This window comes from Callithrix jacchus, chromosome 10 (genome assembly GCF_049354715.1).
Source record: "Callithrix jacchus isolate 240 chromosome 10, calJac240_pri, whole genome shotgun sequence".
Classification (NCBI taxonomy): Eukaryota; Metazoa; Chordata; class Mammalia; order Primates; family Cebidae; genus Callithrix; species Callithrix jacchus.
In genome coordinates, this window is record NC_133511.1 from 113,394,390 (window position 1) to 113,415,438 (window position 21,049).

Here is a 21,049-nt window from a genome sequence, read left to right on the forward strand (position 1 = left end):
ATTGAAGTGGTAATAGGCACACTATTGGTATTGGGACTAGGACAGAAAAAGAAACTGATCCTGTGCTCGAGTCTCCCAATTAACAGTGTAACATTAAAGACGTCAATTTTGACATGAGACCGAGTTGTTCTGTTTGTGTCTGCAGGGAAATAGGAAGGAGATGAAAATTGCAAAAAAGAACTGTTCTTTAAATATATTCTAATTACTTCAAGATATGCAAGAAATGGAACTACTAAGTGAAATAGTGAAAATGAATGAGTAAAGTTTGGGGTTTTCTGTCTGGTTTTGATCAGGAAGTTTAACCTTTGACGTAGACCTTCAGGAAGTGGTAAAAATGTTAGTTGATCGTTGGTTCTCTCAAAGGCCATCTCCTCTAGGGAAAAGTTGGCAATTAGAAGTGCATTCAACCTTATTCTCAAGAGTTGCTGTCCCTGAAAGGATTCTCTGGAGCACTGGGCTATCCAGAAGGGAGCCCATGATCCTGGAGCTTGGAGCTCTTAGGCCAGCTTCTCAGTGAAGCATTTGTGGGATCACCAGGAAGATGGTACCTTTTCATGCACCTCATCAGTTGTCATACCTACATGTAACAGGGCAATTCATCTTACCTGTCACTGCCTTTGTGCTTTAAGATCACATAAAGATAAAAAAAATTGAAATCTAGGAAAAAGCGAGAATTAATAATAGCAAAACTTAGTATTAAGTACTGTCTTAAAGTTAATTGAATGAAATGTGCGTTCTTCATTAAGTAAATGAAAATGGACTATGTATTAAACAGATTATCATTGATTATTCAGACTTGACTTATTGACTATTGTATGATGGTATAAAACCAGAGGTCAAAAATCTTTGACTGGTAGATGAAAAATTATATTAGGAAGATTCTAAAAGATCCATGGGCAGTCATGGCAGCCTCATCCTCTGTCCTGATCTTCTCAGAGCAGTTAGGCTCTCTCCCTATGTCCATTTGGTGACTTGGTGAAAAAAATTTCATAAGCACATTACAGCAACTATATCCAGATATTTCCTGGATTCCCATCATGTACCAATGTATAATTCCCTATATTTGTTTTTCTACATATTCCGCTCAATTTAAACATTTATGATTTCAGCCTCAGGACTCTAAGAAAAAAATAGAAGCTGTATTTGTTTTCTGACTATACAATTAATTATGCAAGCTGTAGAAAATACTAAAAAGCATAAATAAATAAAAATCATCCTTAGTTTCACATCCAGAACGAAATGTCCTAAATATATGATTTCCTTATCAACTTTTTTGTACATATATGTTCTAATATAGGTAAAACAAAACCTACATAAGGTTTTATAAGTGAAATTTTTGAACTTAAATTTTATTAAAATATACACATAAAACCTATAATCTTAAAATAATGAATCTATAATTATCACTAACTTTAAACCTATAGAATTCTTGCATAATTATAATTAAGATATACAGACTATTTTGTGGTTTTTTAGTTCATGTCATTTCATATATACATTTCAAAGTCTTATTAGTCTCCAAAACTGTTACCTCTGATGACTGCATTAATTCATCATATTGATGTCCAAGTGAGGTTTTGCAACAACTACCCTCTAGGCAATGAAATCTCTCTCCTCAGTGTTTTTTGAGGTCAGGCTAATTAAAAACTAAGAAGTCAGCTAAAGAAGTTTACAGGTATCTTAAAAATCATGTGTTCGGCCGGGCGCGGTGGCTCAAGCCTGTAATCCCAGCACTTTGGGAGGCCGAGGTGGGTGGATCACGAGGTCAGGAGATTGAGACCATCCTGGTCAACATGGTGAAACCCCGTCTCTACTAAAAAAATACAAAAAATTAGCTGGGCACGGTGGCGTGTGCCTGTAATCGCAGCTATTCAGGGGGCTGAGGCAGGAGAATTGTCTGAACCGAGGAGGCGGAGGTTGCGGTGAGCCGAGATCGGCCATTGCACTCCAGCCTGGGTGAAAAGAGCGAAACTACATCTCAAAAAAAAAAAATCATCTGTTTGGGGGAATAAAAGAGAAAAGAAGTTTAACATGTATCTATTCCTAGGGAGTTTTCGGAAAAGAATCATCTGTGAGATGGCAGAGTACTGAAAAGGCAAAGTTTCGGACTATTTGATTATATCATGCTTCTTTTTTTTCCTTTCTTTTTTCTAAAGGTAAAATATTCCTTCCTGGAGGTTTTATCACCCACACCACATAGATGGAGCATAAAAAGAATGTGACTGAATTCATTTTAATAGGTCTTACACAGAACCCCCAAATGCAGAAAGTCATGTTTGTAGTATTTTTGGTTCTGTACATGGTAACACTTTCAGGCAATCTGCTCATTGTGGTTACCATTACCACCAGCCAGGCTCTGAGCTCCCCCATGTACTTCTTCCTGAGCCACCTTTCTTTGATAGACACAGTTTATTCTTCTTCTTCAGCTCCTAAGTTGATTGTGGATTCCCTTCATGAGAAGAAAATCATCTCCTTTAGTGGGTGTATGGCTCAAGCCTATGCAGAACACATTTTTGGCGCTACTGAGATCATCCTGCTGACAGTGATGGCCTATGACCGCTATGTGGCCATCTGCAAACCTCTGCACTACACAGCCATTATGAGCCACAGCCTGTGCATTCTCCTCGTGGCAGTGGCCTGGATGGGAGGATTTCTCCATGCGACTATTCAGATTCTCTTTACAGTATGGCTGCCCTTCTGTGGCCCCAATGTCATAGACCACTTCATGTGTGACTTGTACCCTTTGTTAAAACTTGTCTGCATGGACACTCATACCCTTGGTCTCTTTGTTGCTTTCAACAGTGGGTTCATCTGCTTATTAAACTTCCTTCTCTTGGTGGTATCCTATGCGATCATCTTGAGATCTTTAAAGAACTATAGCTTGGAGGGGAGGCGTAAAGCCCTCTCCACCTGTGTCTCTCACGTCACAGTAGTTGTCTTATTCTTTGTGCCCTGTATATTTGTGTATCTGCGCCCGGTGACCACTCTGCCCATTGATAAAGCTGTTGCAGTATTTTATACTATGGTGGTCCCAATGTTAAATCCTTTGATCTACACACTCAGAAATGCTGAGGTAAAGAGTGCAATAAAGAAGCTTTGGAGAAAAAAATGATTTCAGGTAATGATTAATAAGACTGTTGAGCACTCAGCATAGAGGTAATAGGTATCTAAACTTCTTGATTTGTAGATGAATATATTGACTCTAACAAGGGTTTGGCTAATGTTGCAGACAGTCACTAAAGCATAAAGTGAAAGTTTGGACTCTAAGCTTACTGTTCTCTTATTCCATACTCTTGTCATCCCCTGGAATCAATATGTATTCATCAATTGCTTGGAAATTTGAAACATCTCTAGATGCTAAAAAGTATAAATGTAGAATATTAGATTGATGTTGAAACAATCTCATGATATAATGAGCTGTTGGTTACTGCTGATTATTGAAATTTACATGTTTAATAATATTTCTTTACTTTGGACTCTGGCTTAATATATACACACTTTCTTTTGTAAATTTTCTTGGTCACTATGTATTGGTCGTATTGTAAAAAGATGCACTGTTCATCGAATGCCTGCAAGGCTGCATTGTATTTTTTCCATACTGTATCAGTTAGGGATCAAACAGCTTCCCTGATTTGAGCAGTGAAAATTTATATAAAATTATTAATTATGTTGAGATATTAACTATAAGGAAGTAAAGAATGCCCTGTGACTGAGAGACGAGTAGCTAAGAAAGGAACACATTCAGGGCTGGGTGCTGTGGCTCATGCCTGTAATCCCAGCACTTTGGGAGAATGAGGTGAGTGGATCACAAGGTCGGGAGATCGAGAGCATCCTGGCCAACATGGTAAAACCTTGTCTCTACTAAAAATACAAAAATTAGCTGGGCATGGTGGCACGTGCCGGTAATCCCAGCTACTCGGGAGGCTGAGGCAGGAGAATCACTTGAACCAGGGAGTTGGAGTTTGCAGTGAGCTGAGATGGTGCCACTGCACTCCAGTCTGGCATCTGAAAAAAAGAAAAAGGAACACATTTGGGAGCTGGGATCCCTTCCTAAGGCTGAGATTCCTATAATTTGGAGAAAGCGTAGTTGTTGCCAATTGGATGTTGGAGAAGTTCACTGGGTAGTCTTGGGCCAGAACTAGTTCATGGTAGCTGGACAGAAGCTGACACAAAAGGAAGTTGTCTGGGACTGGCCAGCTGGGAGCCTCCCACTGGGATGCTGGTGGGCTGAGGCTGGTAAATGAGGAACTGTAGCCTGGACCTGCAAGCAGGAAACAACCCTCTGGGGTGTAGGTGGACCAAGAATACCCTATCACAGATAGGCAGTTTTGGAAACTGATTGCTGGGGTATCTACGTGATTCATTGGAATCTCCCTGCAGAGGTACCAGTGAAACTCGATGAGAAATTGTCCATGAAGTTGTCAGTGAAACTCAATGGAAGTGAGCACCTCTGAATGTCTCTCCCTCCTCCTGCCCTACCCAGCCAAACACACATGCTACTGGAAGCTACATAGAGCAAGATGAAAACAGAAACATTTAAATCAGGAAGACATGCCCCTTTTGATTCCCTATACTGACAAAACTTAACATCAAAGCAGACTATGTGCAGAGAATAAATTCTTACAGGGCTTATTCATTATGGAGCAGTCAATGAAGGTTGTTTTTGGAGCTGAGAGGGAATACGTTGATAACTAGCACTCAAATTTTATCCTTAATTCTTATAATACATTTTACAGGATATTGAAGTGCATATATGTTGCACGATTTGACCAGACCTCGTTAGTGGCAGAATGAGGTATTAATTGAGATATGGCTCCTTATTCTATGTACTTTGTTGGCAGTAGGTAGCTGCAACTAGCTTTTTTTATTGTAAAGTCTAAAAATAAACACAATTTATTAAATGATTCTGTATAAACTAATGTTATAATTTCATTTAATTTTACTGTTATGCACTGGAATCTGATTAATCCTTTCACTAAAGATAGAGGATGAACAATCACTCAGAAGTGGTTTTATAGAAAAAAATTTTAACATTGTTATTTAAACATTTTTTTTTTTTTGAGACAGAGTCTTACTCTGTCACCCAGGCTGGAGTGCAATGGCACAATTTCAGCTCACTGCAACCTCCGCCTCATGGGTTCAAGCGATTCTCCTGCCTCAGCCTCTTCAGTAGCTGGAACTGCAGGAGTGTACCACTATGCCTGGATAATTTTTATATTTTTAGTAGAGATGGGTTTTTGCCATGTTTGCCATGCTGGTCTCAAACTCCTGACCTCAAGTCATCTGTCTGCCTTGGCCTCCCAAAGTACTTGGATTACAGGTGTGAGCCACCGCACCTGGCGTATTTAAACTTTTAAGTAAATTTTCATGATTTGGCAATTGTACCCCTCTTCAAAGCATGAAAGATCTAGTTTCTGCTCCTTTATCAAAAGGCATATGATGGATCCTTAGGCATTAGACTTTGGCACCAGAATGTAGAAAGGTAAAGTTATGAGAAAATCTGAGATACGTAGCATCCAAGGACAAAACCAGAATGATATCCAAAGGATATCAATTAAATTGGAATTTTAATCTGGCTGAAAGGCAAAATCACACATAAGTCACCAAGACAGTTACCTGCCTTGAGCTACCCAAGAAAGTTTAGATGGTGGATGGAAGATGGATCCAGGAGAGATCCCTGGGACACAACTCTAGAGTGTCTTTTGACTCGTTCTAGATTAGTGAAGAAATTAATAAAGATGAACAGACAGTTTGAATAGAAAGGTTGTCAGTAGAGATGATCATTAGGTAAACAACCTTATAAAGATGACTTACATGCATAGTGCACTTCATCGTTTATGTGAGTTTAACTTTTTTCCAGGCATTTCTATTTCCTTCTGTTTGTTACTCATGGAATTAAAAAGATTAAAAGCCGTTATCAGAGATATCTCATTCTCCATTCCTCTTTATATCCCTGAATCTGTGTTCCTCAGACCACCATGCCTCGACTTCCAGCTCTACCATCCATATTCAGCTCATTCCTGAATGTTTCTGTACTTTGACTTAGCATGAATAATTCCATCAACTGTCATAGAGAAGCCAAACTACATTGAACATATTACGCTTTTCACGAGCAGTTTGGATTTAGAAAGATATTAATCACAAATAGTAGAATCTTTTCTTCTTGGTATAATCCATTGTATGTGTTTACAAATTTTTTTTGCCATAAGTTATTGGAGTACAGGTGGTATTTGGTTACATGAGTAAGTTGTTTAGTGGAGCTTTGGGAGACCCTGGTGCACCTATCACCAGAGCGGTGTACGCTGCACCAGACTTGTTGTCTTTTATCCCTCAACCCCCTCCCACTCTTCTCCCCAAGTCCCCAAAGTCTATTATATCATTCTTATGCCTTTCCGTCTTCATAGCTTAGCTCCCACATATCAGTGAGAACATACGATGTTTGGTGTTCCATTCCTGAGTTACTTCACTTAGAATAATAGGACAGATATTAGTATCTTTACGATAAAAAATCAACTACGTATTATAAAAGAATTACATCACACAATTTAATTTCCAATATTTCTTAGCTTTATTGAAGTAATACTGACAAATAAAAATTGCATATATTTAAGGTATGCAATATGATGTTCTGATATATGTATACACTGTAAAATGATTACCACAATCAAGCTAGTTGACGTAGCTCTCACCTCACATAGGTCCTTTTTTTTTTTTTGTGAGACTTAAGATCTATTCTCTTAGTAAATTTCAAGTATACATTACATCATTCATATTAACTGTAATCACCGGGCTGTACATTTGATCTTCAGAACTTTCATCATCTTGTTGAACTGAAACTTTGCACTTTTAGACCAACATCTCTCCATTGTGCCCATTCCTCCAACCCCTGCCAACCACTGTTCTGCCTCTATGCCTTGCCTCCAGGTCTTGTTTCTGAGGATAGGTCCTAGCATCACCTACGTGTGTAATATTTAATACTACTTTGAGACTTGAACGTCATTCAACATATTTGAAACCTCAGTAATCTTCTCTCTCTCTCCCTGACATCCAGTGATCTAAGCCAGGGCCCAAGTTTCATCCGTGACTTCTCTCTCTCTCATCTTCAACCTATATCAAGTTCTTTTGTTTAGAGTTCAAAAATATTCTTCGAGACCTTCTATATCTTTCCATGTTAGTTTCATTTCCCCAGATTCAGAGGATGATATGAGAATTTTAATAAAAGTAATCTATAAGGGGAAAAGATTGAAGGCAATCTTCTATAGCAGGGGAAGGAAGGATGTGCTGTCAACTAGTCTTCCTTTAGCCTGGAGCCCTGGGAGCTCTGAGGGATACATTATACTACAGAACTGCTTCCACCTTGAGACAAAGTAATTAACCTCTTGAACCCTATTCCAGTCAGTCATCCCTGGTGGGCCTGAGGAGGGGGAACAAAATACCCAAAGTGACGCAGCTCCCATTTTATCTGGTGCAATTGTCCAGAAAAGGGTAAGCCTGTGAGCTGTTAGCAGCCTAGGCCCACAGTAGCTGGGGCATGCATGCACTGGCCTGGTGAAGGGGATTTGAGCTGGACACAATAGTGTCCACCACACTCTGTGTCCTCACTGACAACACCAGGACTGAGGCCTCCAGCCTTTCACACTGAAATAATGACAGAAACCCCTAGGTGCTCTCCTGCTTGCAGTCTTGATTCTTCAATCCATTTTACATCCTGTAGTTAGGATTATCATTATAAAGTTAAAATCTAACTGCATCACTCTGTAGCTTAAAAATGCCTTCCTTGTTTCTCCAGTGGTCCCTAGCATTAAGTCTTAACACAACTATGAGACCTTCTTGATATTCTCTTTTCCTGTCTCTCTTGCTTCATGTCTTACACTTTATAAGACTTTCTAAGTTCAGTGTCTAGCATGGAGCCTGGCACACAGTTGGGGTTCAGTAAATAATTGCTGAATGAATGGGTGAATTAATAATTATGGCCTTATTGTACCGACTGGGTCTGCTGCATACTCTTTTCACTTTCTGGCCTGTGTTCTCTTTCCTAGAAGCACTCTCTCAGCTTCATGCCTATTCATTCTGCCGAGTCCTTTTCATCCCTCTCTTCCCATTTTTGGTATCTTTTCATCTAGGAATCCTTTTATAACCCCTCAGGTCTATGTGTCTTCTCTTTTGCTTGTTTCTCAATGAATCTTCAGCTCTGTGAAGGCAGGACCTGGGTTTCTCTTTATTCACCATGGATGCCCTAGCAATTTTCAGTGTACCTGATGCATTCCTTGGGCTCAAAATGTTGTTAATCAATGAATAAGAAATAGAAGGAATGAATGAAGAATATTTATTCTGAAATGGCTTTGGGTGTAGACAGAGCTACATAATCATAAAAAGAGTTTTTATCTTGTGAGGTGCTGTGGGAGTGGGGCCTGCCGATCCAGGCAGCTTGGCTTCCTGGATTCAGCCCCCTTCCTACGGGTACGCGGGGACCTCCCACCTTGCCTGAGTTGCAGAAATATTTGTTGCAGATCCTCAGGTCAGAGTTTGTAAAGCTCCTGGGTCTCTGTGTGTGCCTGAGCAGCTGCTCTGTGGAGACTCCACACAGCTCTGTGTTTAGGGTCCAAGGTCCTGGTGGTCTGGGCCTGCCAGGGGATCGCCTGATCTGCGGGTTGCAAAGATCCATGGGAGAAGCATGGTTTTCCGGAGTTGCATATTCACTCATCGCATTGTGGGGGTTCCCTTGGGTCCCTGTTGCTCCTAGGTGGGCCATACCCCTGTGCTGCTTTTCTTCATTCTCTGTGGGTGGAGTTGTTTCCCTGATCAGTCCCAAATGCGAGTACTCGGATCTTTCAATTGAAGATGCTGTATTCACTTGTCCTTTTTTTCCCTCTCCATGAGTGCCATGGACCTCAGCTGCTTCTAATCGGTGATCTTGGACCCCTCCTCAAAACAGCTTTTAATAATAAAATGTTACCAAAAAGTAAGCTGATTGACAGAGAAAGAGAGCATAAATAGTGCATAATCATAAGATAAAATATTGCTGAAAGCAGAAAATTTCAATATTAACTACTTGTTCACATGCTAGGAATTTGCTTCTATTTCTTTTGTATTCTTCAGCATAAGAAGTAAAAACAAACTGTGGTTCCCCTAAGAAGTCTGGTTAGAATTCTCCTTAGTGCCTGAATCAGATAAGGAAAGAATTTCCATCTCCAGTACTATTTTTTTTAGCTCTACATTTTATTGAATTCATTTACCTTTTTTAATACTTCTATTCATTCATTCAATGTTTATTGTGTACCAGACATTGTGCTACCTTGTGGCAATAATCGTTATCTAGTAGGCAAGCAGTTTATAGAACATGATTGTATATTGAATAGAAATTTCTGCCTGAAATTCAAATGCTCTTTGAATTATTGGAGTCATCACTCTTTCTGATGGGTTTTTGCATAACATGGGTGACATGAGCGATACAAAGTGGTTCAGAAGCCTCCACTGACATTTGGAAACATGATGGAAACTTCATTACCTACCCATGAGAGTTGAAATGGCCCACTGCTATTACAGCCTTAAGGTGTTAGATACCCTAATGTTTCACAAATGACCATCAGTTACGATGTATAAAAAAGTAGAGTGGTTAATACAAATTCTTATATTTTTAGTTAGATAATAAATGAATATATGCAATGTGCCTAGCATAGTCTCTGGTTCCAGAATGGTAAGTAGTATAATGAACTGACCTTTTCATTATCACTGTGTGGCAAAATATCATAGCAGTTAAGAGTATGCTCTGGAACATCAGTCACAGTTTGATTACCGGCCCGTCAGTAAATCTATTTTGATATCTTCCTTTGCCTGTCAGTTTCCTCACTTGTAAAATGAAGAGAATAGTAGTGTTTATCTCTTTGAAGTGTTACAGACATTACTTTTAGATACCAATATGTTCTATTATTTCTTTTGTTTGTGAGAGGAAAGCCTATGAATCCATATACAGGATGAAGCTAGTAAAACTGAGCTCCAACTTGGTAGAATTTCCTAAATAGGCAGAGTTGTCTTGGGTCGTTTTCTCTCTTTCCTTGAACCATTTCTGTACCCCTCCACGCAGAATCTATGAATCATACGGGTAATGTTTTCTTTATCCAATCAATTTGCCCCACTGCAATGATCTAAAATGTCCTTTTGACCTTTCCTAAATGGAATCAATGTTGGGCCCTAGTTACATTTATTTGCCACCTGAAATGACCTTTCTACTACACAGTTTCCAAATGGCATTTTTCATCTGGGCATTCCTCAAGGTATAGATTAAGGGGTTTAACATAGGAGTTATCATAGTGTAGAATATAGCAACTGCTTTATCAATAGATAAAGTAGCTACAGGTCTCATGTACACAAATATGCAGGGCACAAAGAATAAGACAACAACTGTGACGTGGGAGACACAGGTGGAGAGGGCTTTGCGCCTTGCCTCCAAGCTGTGGGTCCTTAGGGAGCGCAAGATGACCACATAGGAGATCAGCAGGAGAACAAAGTTTAACAAGCAGATGAATCCACTGTTGGCAGCAACGAAGAGTCCCAGTGTGTGGGTGTCAGTGCAGGCAAGATTGAGCAAAGGGTTCAGATCACACATAAAATGATCTATGACATTAGGACCACAGAAAGGTAATTGGAAGACGAAGAGGATCTGTATGGTTGCATGAAGAAAGCCTCCCATCCACACCACTCCCATTAGCAGGGCACACACATGCCGGTTCATGATAGTCATATAGTGCAGGGGCTTGCAGATGGCCACATAGCGGTCATAGGCCATCACAGTAAGTAGGATGCCCTCCGCACCTCCAAAGAAATGTTCTCCAAAGACTTGAGTCATGCATCCATTGAATAGGATGGTCTTCTTTTCATAGAGTGAATCTATGATTAGCTTAGGGGTATTTACAGAGGAATAGCAGGCATCAATAAAGGAGAGATGGGCCAGGAAAAAGTACATGGGGGACCCCAATGATGGGCTGGCAGTGATGGTGACCACAATGAGCACATTTCCCACCACAGTGATGATGTAGATGACAAAAAACACAACAAATATTATTTCCTGCATCTTTGGATTCTCTGTAAGCCCCAGTAGAACAAACTCTGTCACGTTATTCCTATTCTCCATGTGTTTCATGTGATGATTAATTATATTACCTGAAAAACTTTTTTATTAATAAAACTTGGAATTTATTACACATCTCCATTTTAACAAATAATAAATGCTTGAATTTTATTGAACTGTAAATTCTTATAAGGTTTTTGTTGAAGCGTTAATAAAGTTTCAGTTTCTCAGTTCTTGAAGATTACGTGGTGAAGACTGTTAAGATCATAGCCATGAGGAACTCTTCTGAACAAAGTCTGGATGCTGTCTGTATACTCAATCATCTGGGATGCCTAATAGTCTGATTTGAAGTAGTAGATTGGATACACAGTGGCAGCTAAACCTGAAAAGGGAGATTGACGATGAATTTAAAAGCCATGGTTGTAAAGCTAAGGAATTTTCCCTTTATTCTTTAGGAAATGGGGAACATTGGTAGGTTACTGTGAATATGAGTGGGAAGATGAAGAAGAATTTGAAGAGTAGGAATCTTGGAATATCCCACTAATAAAAGTCTTTGTGTATCTTGGATGAAGTGGGCTGAGGTTAGCCAGAGAAGGGAATCCCAGTGGGCAGAGTATTTAGAGTGCTTGACGTGAGAAGTAACTGGGCGTTGGTGACAGAAATGTAAAATAAGGATATAAGAGCTACTAAAAGAATTAATAATACTTATTGTTGAAATCTCCATGAACTTTGGACATCTCTCACTGAACCGATTTCTTTCTGCTCCCCAAGAAAACAAAAGAATTAACCATCCTCCGGCACATCAATGTCTCTCAGTTTTAGAATTGAAAAAAGTATTAAAATTCAGATCTAATTTCTGTCATCTCTAGGGAAAGATGAAGTTCAGAAAATAAAAGAAAAAGAAATCTAACTCTATAATGGCAAATATTATATGCCCTTTAATAATTAATTGCCTTGCACAAGACATAGTAGTGCTTTGCATACATGATTCCAGTGAACATTTATTTCATCCTAGGTGATTGGTATTATTTCATCAATTTTTCAGATAAGGCAGCAATATTAGAGACTGTTACTAGTTATGTTAACATGATATTTATATTGCACAAAATATAGTATTATTTATGTTAACATACTACTCACGGTTATAATATTGATAAATAATATTAACTAAAACATACTGAGCATTAGTGTCTTCTAAATATTTTTTGCAGGCAGTCACAAAATAAACCCAGAAAACAGTACTATCATTTTTATACTAATTTTATATGTTAGGAATTAGAAGCATAGGGAAGTTAAAGATCCCATCCAAGATCAAACAGTTTAATAAAGGGCATAGCCAAGATTAGTCACATTGTACGAGTTATTTTTTCTCCCCAAATTCTGAGCCCTGTGTTGTTATAATAAACAATGCTGAACTAATAATCTCCTTTCGACATGACCATTAGGATTATAATTACTTTAATACTCCTTCAGAGGCAATTTTATGGGGCAATTTCATTAGCAGCAACCCCTGCCCCTCCCACAACACAGTGACATCTTTGAACTCTCAAATATTAAGAAAAATATGGTATTGAATCACTGAAGATACATCTATCCTAGCTTCTCCCCTAGTCTCAGCTCTTTCATCAACACCACCCCTCACCAAATCATGGGCTCCCAGACTCTTTGGCAAACTGTTGATAATGACAGCTACAGTGGCCAATTATACTAGATTTAGAATTAGAAATATATTTGATTACAATCATTGTTTTTCCACTTGCAGCTTTTTAAAGGCAGAGCACGTTTCTTGGCACCTTTCGTGTTGTCATGTTGTTTCCTCGCCTATAAAGTGTGAATAACAATATTATCTTACAGGTTGTTATGAAAATTGAGGGAACATATAATAAAAGGTCTACCACAGTGCTGCAGACGCACATAGGACTTTCTTTACTTTTGTAAGTGTGTATACAGCTAGGAGATAGTAAGAATTGATCATTAGAACACTAAACAGAATCATTATCCATGCAATAATCTCAGGAAGAATAATCACCATCTTACTCTTGAAGAAGCCACAGTGACTCATATTGTCCGTAGCAGAAGGATTCTTCATGTTAGTGCTTGGACTAAACAGCTACAGGACTATGCCATTCAGTATTCATATTTATGTCCTTTGTGTGTATGATGTGTGTTTAAATTTTGTTTTCATCTTTATGACTAGTCTACTTATTAAAGGGGTATTTCATGGCAGAAGCATGGTACCCAGTGTCAGAGAGCTGGGTCCTACAAATTAATTAATTTTTAAGAGCCTCAAAATTTTCAGCTGTCAAATTAGGTGAATTATGTTTACTATCTTTTGAAAAATTTGGATAAGGATGAAAGACTCTATTTGCTATGTTTGAGATGTTGAAAAATGATTTGCCGGGTGTGGTGGCGCATGCCTGTAATCCCAGCACTTTGGGAGGCTGAGGCGGGTGGATCATGAAGTCAAGAGATCAGGACCATCCTATCCTGGTCAACTTGGTGAAACCCTGTCTCTACTAAAAATACAAAAAATTAGCTGGGCACGGTGGTGCGTGCCTCTAATCCCAGCTACTCAGGAGGCTGAGGCAGGAGAAGTGCCTGAACCCAGGAGGTGGAGGTTGCGGTGAGCTGAGATCGCGCCATTGCACTCCAGCCTGCTGGGTAACAAGAGTGAAACTCTGTCTCAAAAAAAAGAAAAGAAAAGAAAAATAATGATTACTGACTATGTAAAGTAACAGTCTTTAATAAACATCAGTACTATTGGAAAACTTACCTTAGTAGCCTTAGTAGTTAGATGATCTTAATGATGTTTGGGAGTGTTCAGAAACAATCCTCTTCAAACTGATCTTCTCTTTAGTAAGTTTCAGTGTGAAAGACTGGACAATCTTTGGAAATAGCCTATTCAGATAATTCAATGTTAAATCAACAGTTGTTAAGAAGCTGTATATATTAAATGTGTAGTTTTTTGGTATATCAGTTATAATTCAATAAACAAAGTGTTCTCATAAGTATAAATCTTTTTATCTGGCCTAAGTCTCAAAAATTTTCACAGAAAACCTGGAACTTGAATTAAAATGGATTCACTGGAAACACCATGAAGAACTGATTATATATTGCTCTGGTTCCACAGTGCAAGAGGCTGAAGGTGGGGGGTGGAAACAGCTATAAATGGATCACTTTGCCCATGATTAATCTTGCTGTGGATAAGTGAACAAGAAAAACATTTCTGTATTGCACTGCATGAATATTTAAAGAGGTTTCCATAAAGATTCAGGGAACTTTTTTTTTATAGCTGCTGCTTTCTCTCCTAGGAATTAATTATCTCCTTTGATGTGAAAGACTTTGGCACAGAAGCAGTATTCTGGAGAGAGATGTTTGAAAAAAAAATAATTCCTGAATGGGGAATTTCATTCTTTACACTTGGAACCTAATACTGAGTCCTCTTTCTCTATCTGAACCTGGGTTGTTAAGCATGCTGAATGCCATGTGAGTAACAAGGTAGTGTAACTTGAATGTGGACCCGTGATATAGTTTCTCTGTTGATACATGTCACAGGAAGCTTCTCTTTAAAAAAAAAATCAACATTACACCTTTTTTCTAGAAACCTGCTATTAATTGCTTGAGATCTAGAGCAGTGAGGGCATGCAACTAATTGTGGCCATTTAATTAATTTTAAATTTTAAATTAAAAAATATTTAATTGACAAAGATTGTATATGTCCAAGGTGGACAACATGTTGATTTGATAGCTGTGTACAAGAGTTATTATAGAAACTTAGCACATACATTACTAATCATGCTATACATGAGATCCTCAGAACCTGTTCATCTTATGGATGAAAGATCGTTCTCTTTGATAAGCACATCCCATATCCTTCATCCCCCAGGCCCTGGCAACCATCATCCTACCATCATTCTCTCTGTTTCTGTGAGTGTGACCATTTTAGATTCTGCATATATGTGGGATTATACAGCATTTGACTTTCTATATCTAGCTTATTTTACTTAGCATAGTGTCCTCTAGGTTTTTCTACATTGTCACAAATGACAGGATCTCCTTAAGGTCAAAAAAATTTCTTGTAGAATTTTTTAAAAATTATACTTTAAGTTCTGGGGTACATGTGCAGATCATGCAGGATTGTTATACAGGTATACACATGCCATGGTGGTTTGCTGCATTTAACCCCTTGTCATCGACATTAGGTATTTCTCCTAATGTTATCTCTCCCCAATCCCCCTACCTCCTGCTATCCTGCCCCTAGATCCCCTACCCCAAACAGGCCCCAGTGTGTGATTTTCCCCTTCTTGTGTCCATGTATTCTCATTGATCAATGCCCACTTATGAGTGAGAAAATGCGATGTTTGGTTTTCTGTTCTTGTGTCAGTTTGCTGAAATGATGGTTTCCAGCTTCATCTATGTCCATACAAAGGATAAGAACTCCTTTTTATGGCTGCATAGTATTCCATGGTATATATGTGCCACATTTTCTTTATCCAGTCTGTCTTTGATGAGCATTTGGGTTGGTAAACAGTGCCACAATGAACAGATGTGTTCATGTGTCTTTATAATAGAATGATTTATAATCCACTGGTTATATACCCAGTAATGGGATTGCTGGGTTGAATGGTATTTCTATTTCTAGATCCTTGAGGAATCACCACACTGTCTTCCGCAACGGTTGAACTAATTTACACTCCCACCAACAGTGTAAAAGTGTTCCTATTTCTCCACATTCTCTCCAGCATCTGTTGTCTCCTGATTTTTCAATGATTGCCATTCTAACTGGAGTGAGATGGTATCTCAATGTGGTTTTGATTTGCATTTCTCTAATGACCAGTGATGATGAGCTTTTTTTTAATATGTTTGTTAGCCACACAAATGTCTTCTTTTGAAAAATGCCTATTTATATCCTTGGCCCATTTTCAATGGGGTTGTTTTTTTCTTGTAAATTTGTTAAAGTTTTTTGTAGATTCTGGATATTAGCCCTTTGTCAGATGGATAGATTGCAAAAAATTTTTTCCATTCTGTTGGTTGCTGGTTCACTCTAATATAGTTTCTTTTGCTGTGCAGAAGCTCTTAAGTTTAATTTGATCCCATTTACCTATTTTGGCTTTTGTTGCCATTGCTTTGGTGTTTTAGTCATGAAGTCCTTGCCTAGGTTTTCTTCTAGGGTTTTTGTGGTGTTAGTTCTTATGTTTAAATCTTTAATCCATCTGGAGTTAATTTTTGTATAATATATGAGGAAAGGGTCCAGTTTCAGCTTTCTGCATATGGCTTGCCAGTTATACCAGTGCCATTTATTAAACAGGGAATCCTTTCTCCATTGCTTGTTTTTGTCAGGTTTGTCAAAGATCAGATAGTTGTAGATGTGTGACATTACTTCTGAGATTTCTGTTCCATTCCGTTGGTCTGTATCTCTGTTTTGGTACCAGTACCATGCTGTTTTGATTACCATAAGCTAGTAACATAGTTTGAAGTCAGGTAGCATGATGCTTCCAGCTTTGCTCTTTTTCTTAGTATTGTCTTGGCTATACGAGCTCTTTTTTGGTTCCAGATGAAGTTTAAGGTGTTTTTTTCCAGTTCTTTGAAGAAGATCAGTGGTAGCTTGATTAAGATAGCATTGAATCTATAAATTACCTTGAGCAGTATAGCCATTTTCACAATAATGATTCTTCCTAACCATGAGCATGGAATGTTTCTCCATCTGTTTGTGTCTTCTCTTATTTCCTTGAGCAGTGGTTTGTAGTTCTCCTTTAAGAGGTCCTTTACATCCTTTGTTAGTAGTATTCTTAGGTATTTTATTCTCTTTGTAGCAATTGTGAATGGGAGTTCACTTATGATTTGGCTAGTGCCAGTTTTCAAAGGGAATGCTTACAGGTCTTGCCCATTCAGTATGATATGGCTGTGGGTTTGTCATAAATAGCTTTTATTATTTTGAGATATGTTCCACTGATACCTAGTTTATTGAGAGTTTTTAGCATAAAGGGCTGTTGAATTTTGTCAAAGGCCTTCTCTGCATCTATTGAGATAATCATGTGGTTTTTGTCTTTGGTTCTGTTTATGTGATGCATTATGATTATAGATTTGCATATGTTAAATCTCCTGGGATGAAGCCTACTTGATCACCATCAAGTTGGATAAGCTTTTTGATGTGCTGTTGCATTTGGTTTGCCAGTATTTTATTGAAGATTTTTGCATCTATGTTCATTATGGAAATTGGCCTGAAGTTTTCTTTTTTAGTGGTGTCTCTGCTGGGTTTTAGTATCAGGATGATGTTGGTCTCATAAAATGAGTTAGGGAGGATTCCCTCTTTTGCGTTACTTGGAATAGTTTCAGAAGGAATGGTACCAACTCCTTTTTGTACTTCTGGTAGAATTTGGCTGTGAATCCATCTGGACCTGGATTTTTTTGGTTAGCAGGCTATTAATTGCTGCTTCAACGTCAGACCTTGTTATTAGTCTAGTCAGGGATTCAACTTCTTCCTGGTGTAGTCTTGGGAGAGTGCAAATGTCCAGGAATTTATTAGTTTTTTCTAGATTTACTGGTTTATGTGCATAGATTTGTTTGTCGTAATATCCGATGGTAGTTTGTATTTCTGTGGAATTGGTGGTGATATCCCCTTTATCATTTTTTATTGCACCTATTCAATTCTTCTCTCTTTTCTTTTTTTAGTAGTCTGGCTAGTGGTCTGTCTATTTTGTTGATCTTTTTGAAAAACCAGCTCCTGGATTTATTGATTTTTCAAAGGGTTATTTGTGTCTTTATCTCTTTCAGTTTTGCTCTAATCTTAGTTATTTCTTGTCTTCTGCTAGCTTTTGAATGTGTTTGATATTGCTCCTTTAGTTCTTTTAATTGTGATGTTGGCTGTTGATTTTAGATCTTTCCTTGCTTTTCATATGGGCATTTAGTGCTATAAATTTTCCTTTAGACACTGCTTTAAATGTGTCCCAGAGAGTCTGGTCTGTTGTGTCTTTGTTCTCATTGGTTTTGAAGAACATCTTTATTTCTTGCTTCATTTCATTATTTATGCAGAAGTCATTCAGGGGCAGGTTATTCAGTTTCCATGTAGTTGTGCAGTTTTGAGTGAGTTTCTTAATCCTGAGTCATAATTTGATTGCACTGTGGTCTGAGAGTCTGGTTGTTAATGATTTCTGTACTTTTGCATTTGCTGAGGAAGGATTCACTTCCAATTATGTGGTCAGTTTTAGAGTAAGTGTGACGTGGTGCTGAGAAGAATGTATATTCTGTGGATTTGGGGTGGAGAGTTCTGTAGATGTCTATTAGGTCTACTTGGTCCAGCATCTGCATTCAAGTCCTGGATATCCTTGTTAATTGTCTGTGTCATTGATCTAATATTGACGGTAGAGTGTTTTAAGTCTCCCAGTATTACTGTGGGAGTCTAAGTCTCTTTGTAGGTCATTAAGAACTTGCTTTATGTATCTAGGTGCTCCTGTATTGGGTGCATTTATATTTAGAATAGTTAGCTCTTCTTGTTGCATTGATCCCTTTATCATGATGTAATGCCCTTCTTTGTCTCTTTTGATCTTTGTTGATTTGCAGTCTGTTTTTTCAGAGACTAGGATTGCAACCCCTGCTTTGCCTTTCTCTCTATTTGCTTGGTAAATCTTCCTCCATCCCTTTATTTTGAGCCTATGTGTGTCTTTGCATGTGAGATGGTCCCTGGATACAGGACACTGATTGATCTTGATTCTTTATCCAGTTTGCCAGTCCGTTTCTTTTGATTGGGGCATTTAGCCCATTTACATTTAACGTTAATAATGTTATGTGTGAATATGATCCTGCCATTTGATACTAGCTGGTTGTTTTGCCCATGACTTTATGCAATTTCTTCATTGTGTTGATGGTGTTTAAAATTTGGTATGTTATTTGCAGTGGCTGGTACTGGTTATTCCTTTCCATGTTTAGTGCTTTCTTCAGGAGCTCTTGTAAGGCCAGCCTCGTGGTGACAAAATCTCTCAGCAATTGCTTGTCCATAGAGGATTTTATTTCTCCTTCACTTATGATGCTTAGTTTAGCTGCTTATACAATTCTGGCATGAAAATTCTTTTCTTTCAGGATGTTGAATATTGGACCCCACTCTCTTCTGGCTTGTAGGGTTTCTGCCAAGAGATTTGCTGTGAGTCTGATGGGCTTCCCTTTGTGGGTAACCCAACCTTTCTCTCTGGCTGCCCTTAGCATTTTTTCCTTCATTTCAACCCTGGTGAATCTGATGATTATGTGCCTTGGGGTTGCTCTTCTTGAGGAATATCTTTGTGGTGTTCCCTGTATGTCCTGAATTTGAGTGTTGGCATGCCTTGCTATGTTGGGAAATTTCTCCTGGATAATACCCTGAAGAGTGTTTTCCATCTTGGTGTCATTCTCCCTGACACATTCAGGTATACCTGTCAAACATAGATTTGGTCTTTTCACATAATCCCATATTTGTTGGAGGCTTTGTTCATTTATTTTTACTCTTTTTTTCTCTTGTCTTGCCTTCTCATTTTTCAGCTACATAAAATCTTTTATGTTCTTCTCTAAGCTGGTTATTCTAGTTAGCATTTCCTCTAACTTTTCTTGAAGGTTCTTAGTTTCTTTGCATTGGGTTAGAACATGCTGCTTTAGGTCAGATAAGTTTGTTATTACTCACCTTCTGAAGCCTACTTCTGTCAGTTCATCAAATTCATTCTCCATCCTGTTTTGTTCCATTCCTGGTGGGAGCTGTGATCCCTTGAAGGAGAAGAGGCATTCTGGTTTTTGGTGATTTCAGCCGTTTGCACTGGTTTCTTCCCATCTTCATGGATTTATCTACCTTTGGTGTTTGAAGTTGGTGACTTTTGGATGGGGTCTCTGAGTGGATGTCCTTTCTGTTGATGTTGAAGCTGTTTCTTTCTGTTTTTTAGTTTTCCTTCTAACAGGCCCTTCTGTTGCCGGTTTGCTGGAGGTCCACTCCAAACCCTGCTTGACTGGGAATCACTTATGGGGGCTGCAAAACAGCAAAGATTGCTGCCTTTTCCTTTCTCTGGTAGCTTCATTCCAGAAGGGTACCCACCAGATGTCAGCCAGAGCTCTCCTGTATGAGATGTCTCTTAGAATTTACAGGGATCAGGGAGGCACTTGAGGAGGTAGTCTGTCCCTTATTAGAGCTCAAGTACTGTGCTGGGAGCTCCATTGCTCCCTTCAGAGCTGCTAGGCAGGGATGTTTAAGTCTGCTGAAGTCAACTCAGAACCACCCCTTTTCTCAGATGCTCTGTCCTGGGAAGGCGGGGCTTTATTTAGAAGTACCTGATGGGCTTCTGCCTTTTTTCAGAGATGCCCTGCCCAGCAAGAAGGGAGTCTAGTCACAGTCTGCCTGCAGAGGCCTTGCTGAGCTGCCATGGGCTCTGCCCAGCTGCTTTCTAAACTTCCCAGTGACTTTGTTTACACAGGCAAGGTTAGAACTGCCTCAGTGTTGGCAGACACCCCTCCCCCCACCTAGCTCGACCATCCAGGACTGAGCTCAGACTGCTGTACTGGCTGCAAGAATTTCAAGTCAGTGGGTCTTAGCTTGCTGGTCTTTGAGGGGGTGGGATCCACTGAGGCAGATTACTTGGCTCCCTGCCATAGCCCCCTTTTTTTCAGGGGAAAGAGTAGTTCTGTCTCATTGGCATTTCAGGCACTGGCTAAAATGGCCACCCAGTTTTGTGCTGGGAACCTGGGGCACTGGTGTTATAGGCACCAGAGAGAATCTCCTGTTCTGTGGGTTGTAAAGACTGTGGGAAAAGCCCAGTATCTGAGCCAGAGTGCTGGAATGTCCAGAAAAGTCCCTAGTGGCTTCCCTTGGCTAGGAGGGAGAGTTTTCCAGCCCCTTGCACTTCCTGGGTGAGGCAACACCCCACCCTGCATCGGTTTCCCCTCTTTGGGCTACCCCCCTGTCTAACCAGTCCCATTGAGATGAACCTGGTACCTTGGTTGGAAATGCAGAGATCACTCACCTTCTGCATT

The 21,049-nt window shown here is 39.1% G+C and overlaps 2 protein-coding genes and 1 non-coding gene across 3 annotated transcripts; 1 reads left to right on the forward strand and 2 right to left on the reverse strand.

Moving 5' to 3' along the window:
- The first annotated feature begins 2,045 nt into the window (after positions 1-2,045).
- LOC100385710 (olfactory receptor 4C12) lies at positions 2,046-5,915 on the forward strand. The gene has a single exon (XM_002764185.5). The coding sequence runs from the start codon at positions 2,201-2,203 to the stop codon at positions 3,110-3,112; it is 912 nt and encodes a 303-aa protein (XP_002764231.2). The 5' UTR covers positions 2,046-2,200; the 3' UTR covers positions 3,113-5,915.
- A 2,394-nt stretch (positions 5,916-8,309) lies between these two features.
- Positions 8,310-11,131, reverse strand: LOC144576439 (olfactory receptor 4C46). Its single transcript, XM_078339170.1, has one exon. It carries the CDS (start codon positions 11,129-11,131, stop codon positions 10,202-10,204), a length of 930 nt encoding a protein of 309 aa, XP_078195296.1. The 3' UTR covers positions 8,310-10,201.
- A 78-nt stretch (positions 11,132-11,209) lies between these two features.
- LOC100398156 (uncharacterized) lies at positions 11,210-14,284 on the reverse strand. Its single transcript, XR_013522785.1, has 2 exons — positions 13,842-14,284; positions 11,210-11,450 (listed from the first exon to the last, which is right to left on the reverse strand). It is a non-coding gene; the product is annotated as an uncharacterized LOC100398156 (transcript).
- Positions 14,285-21,049: the final 6,765 nt, after the last annotated feature.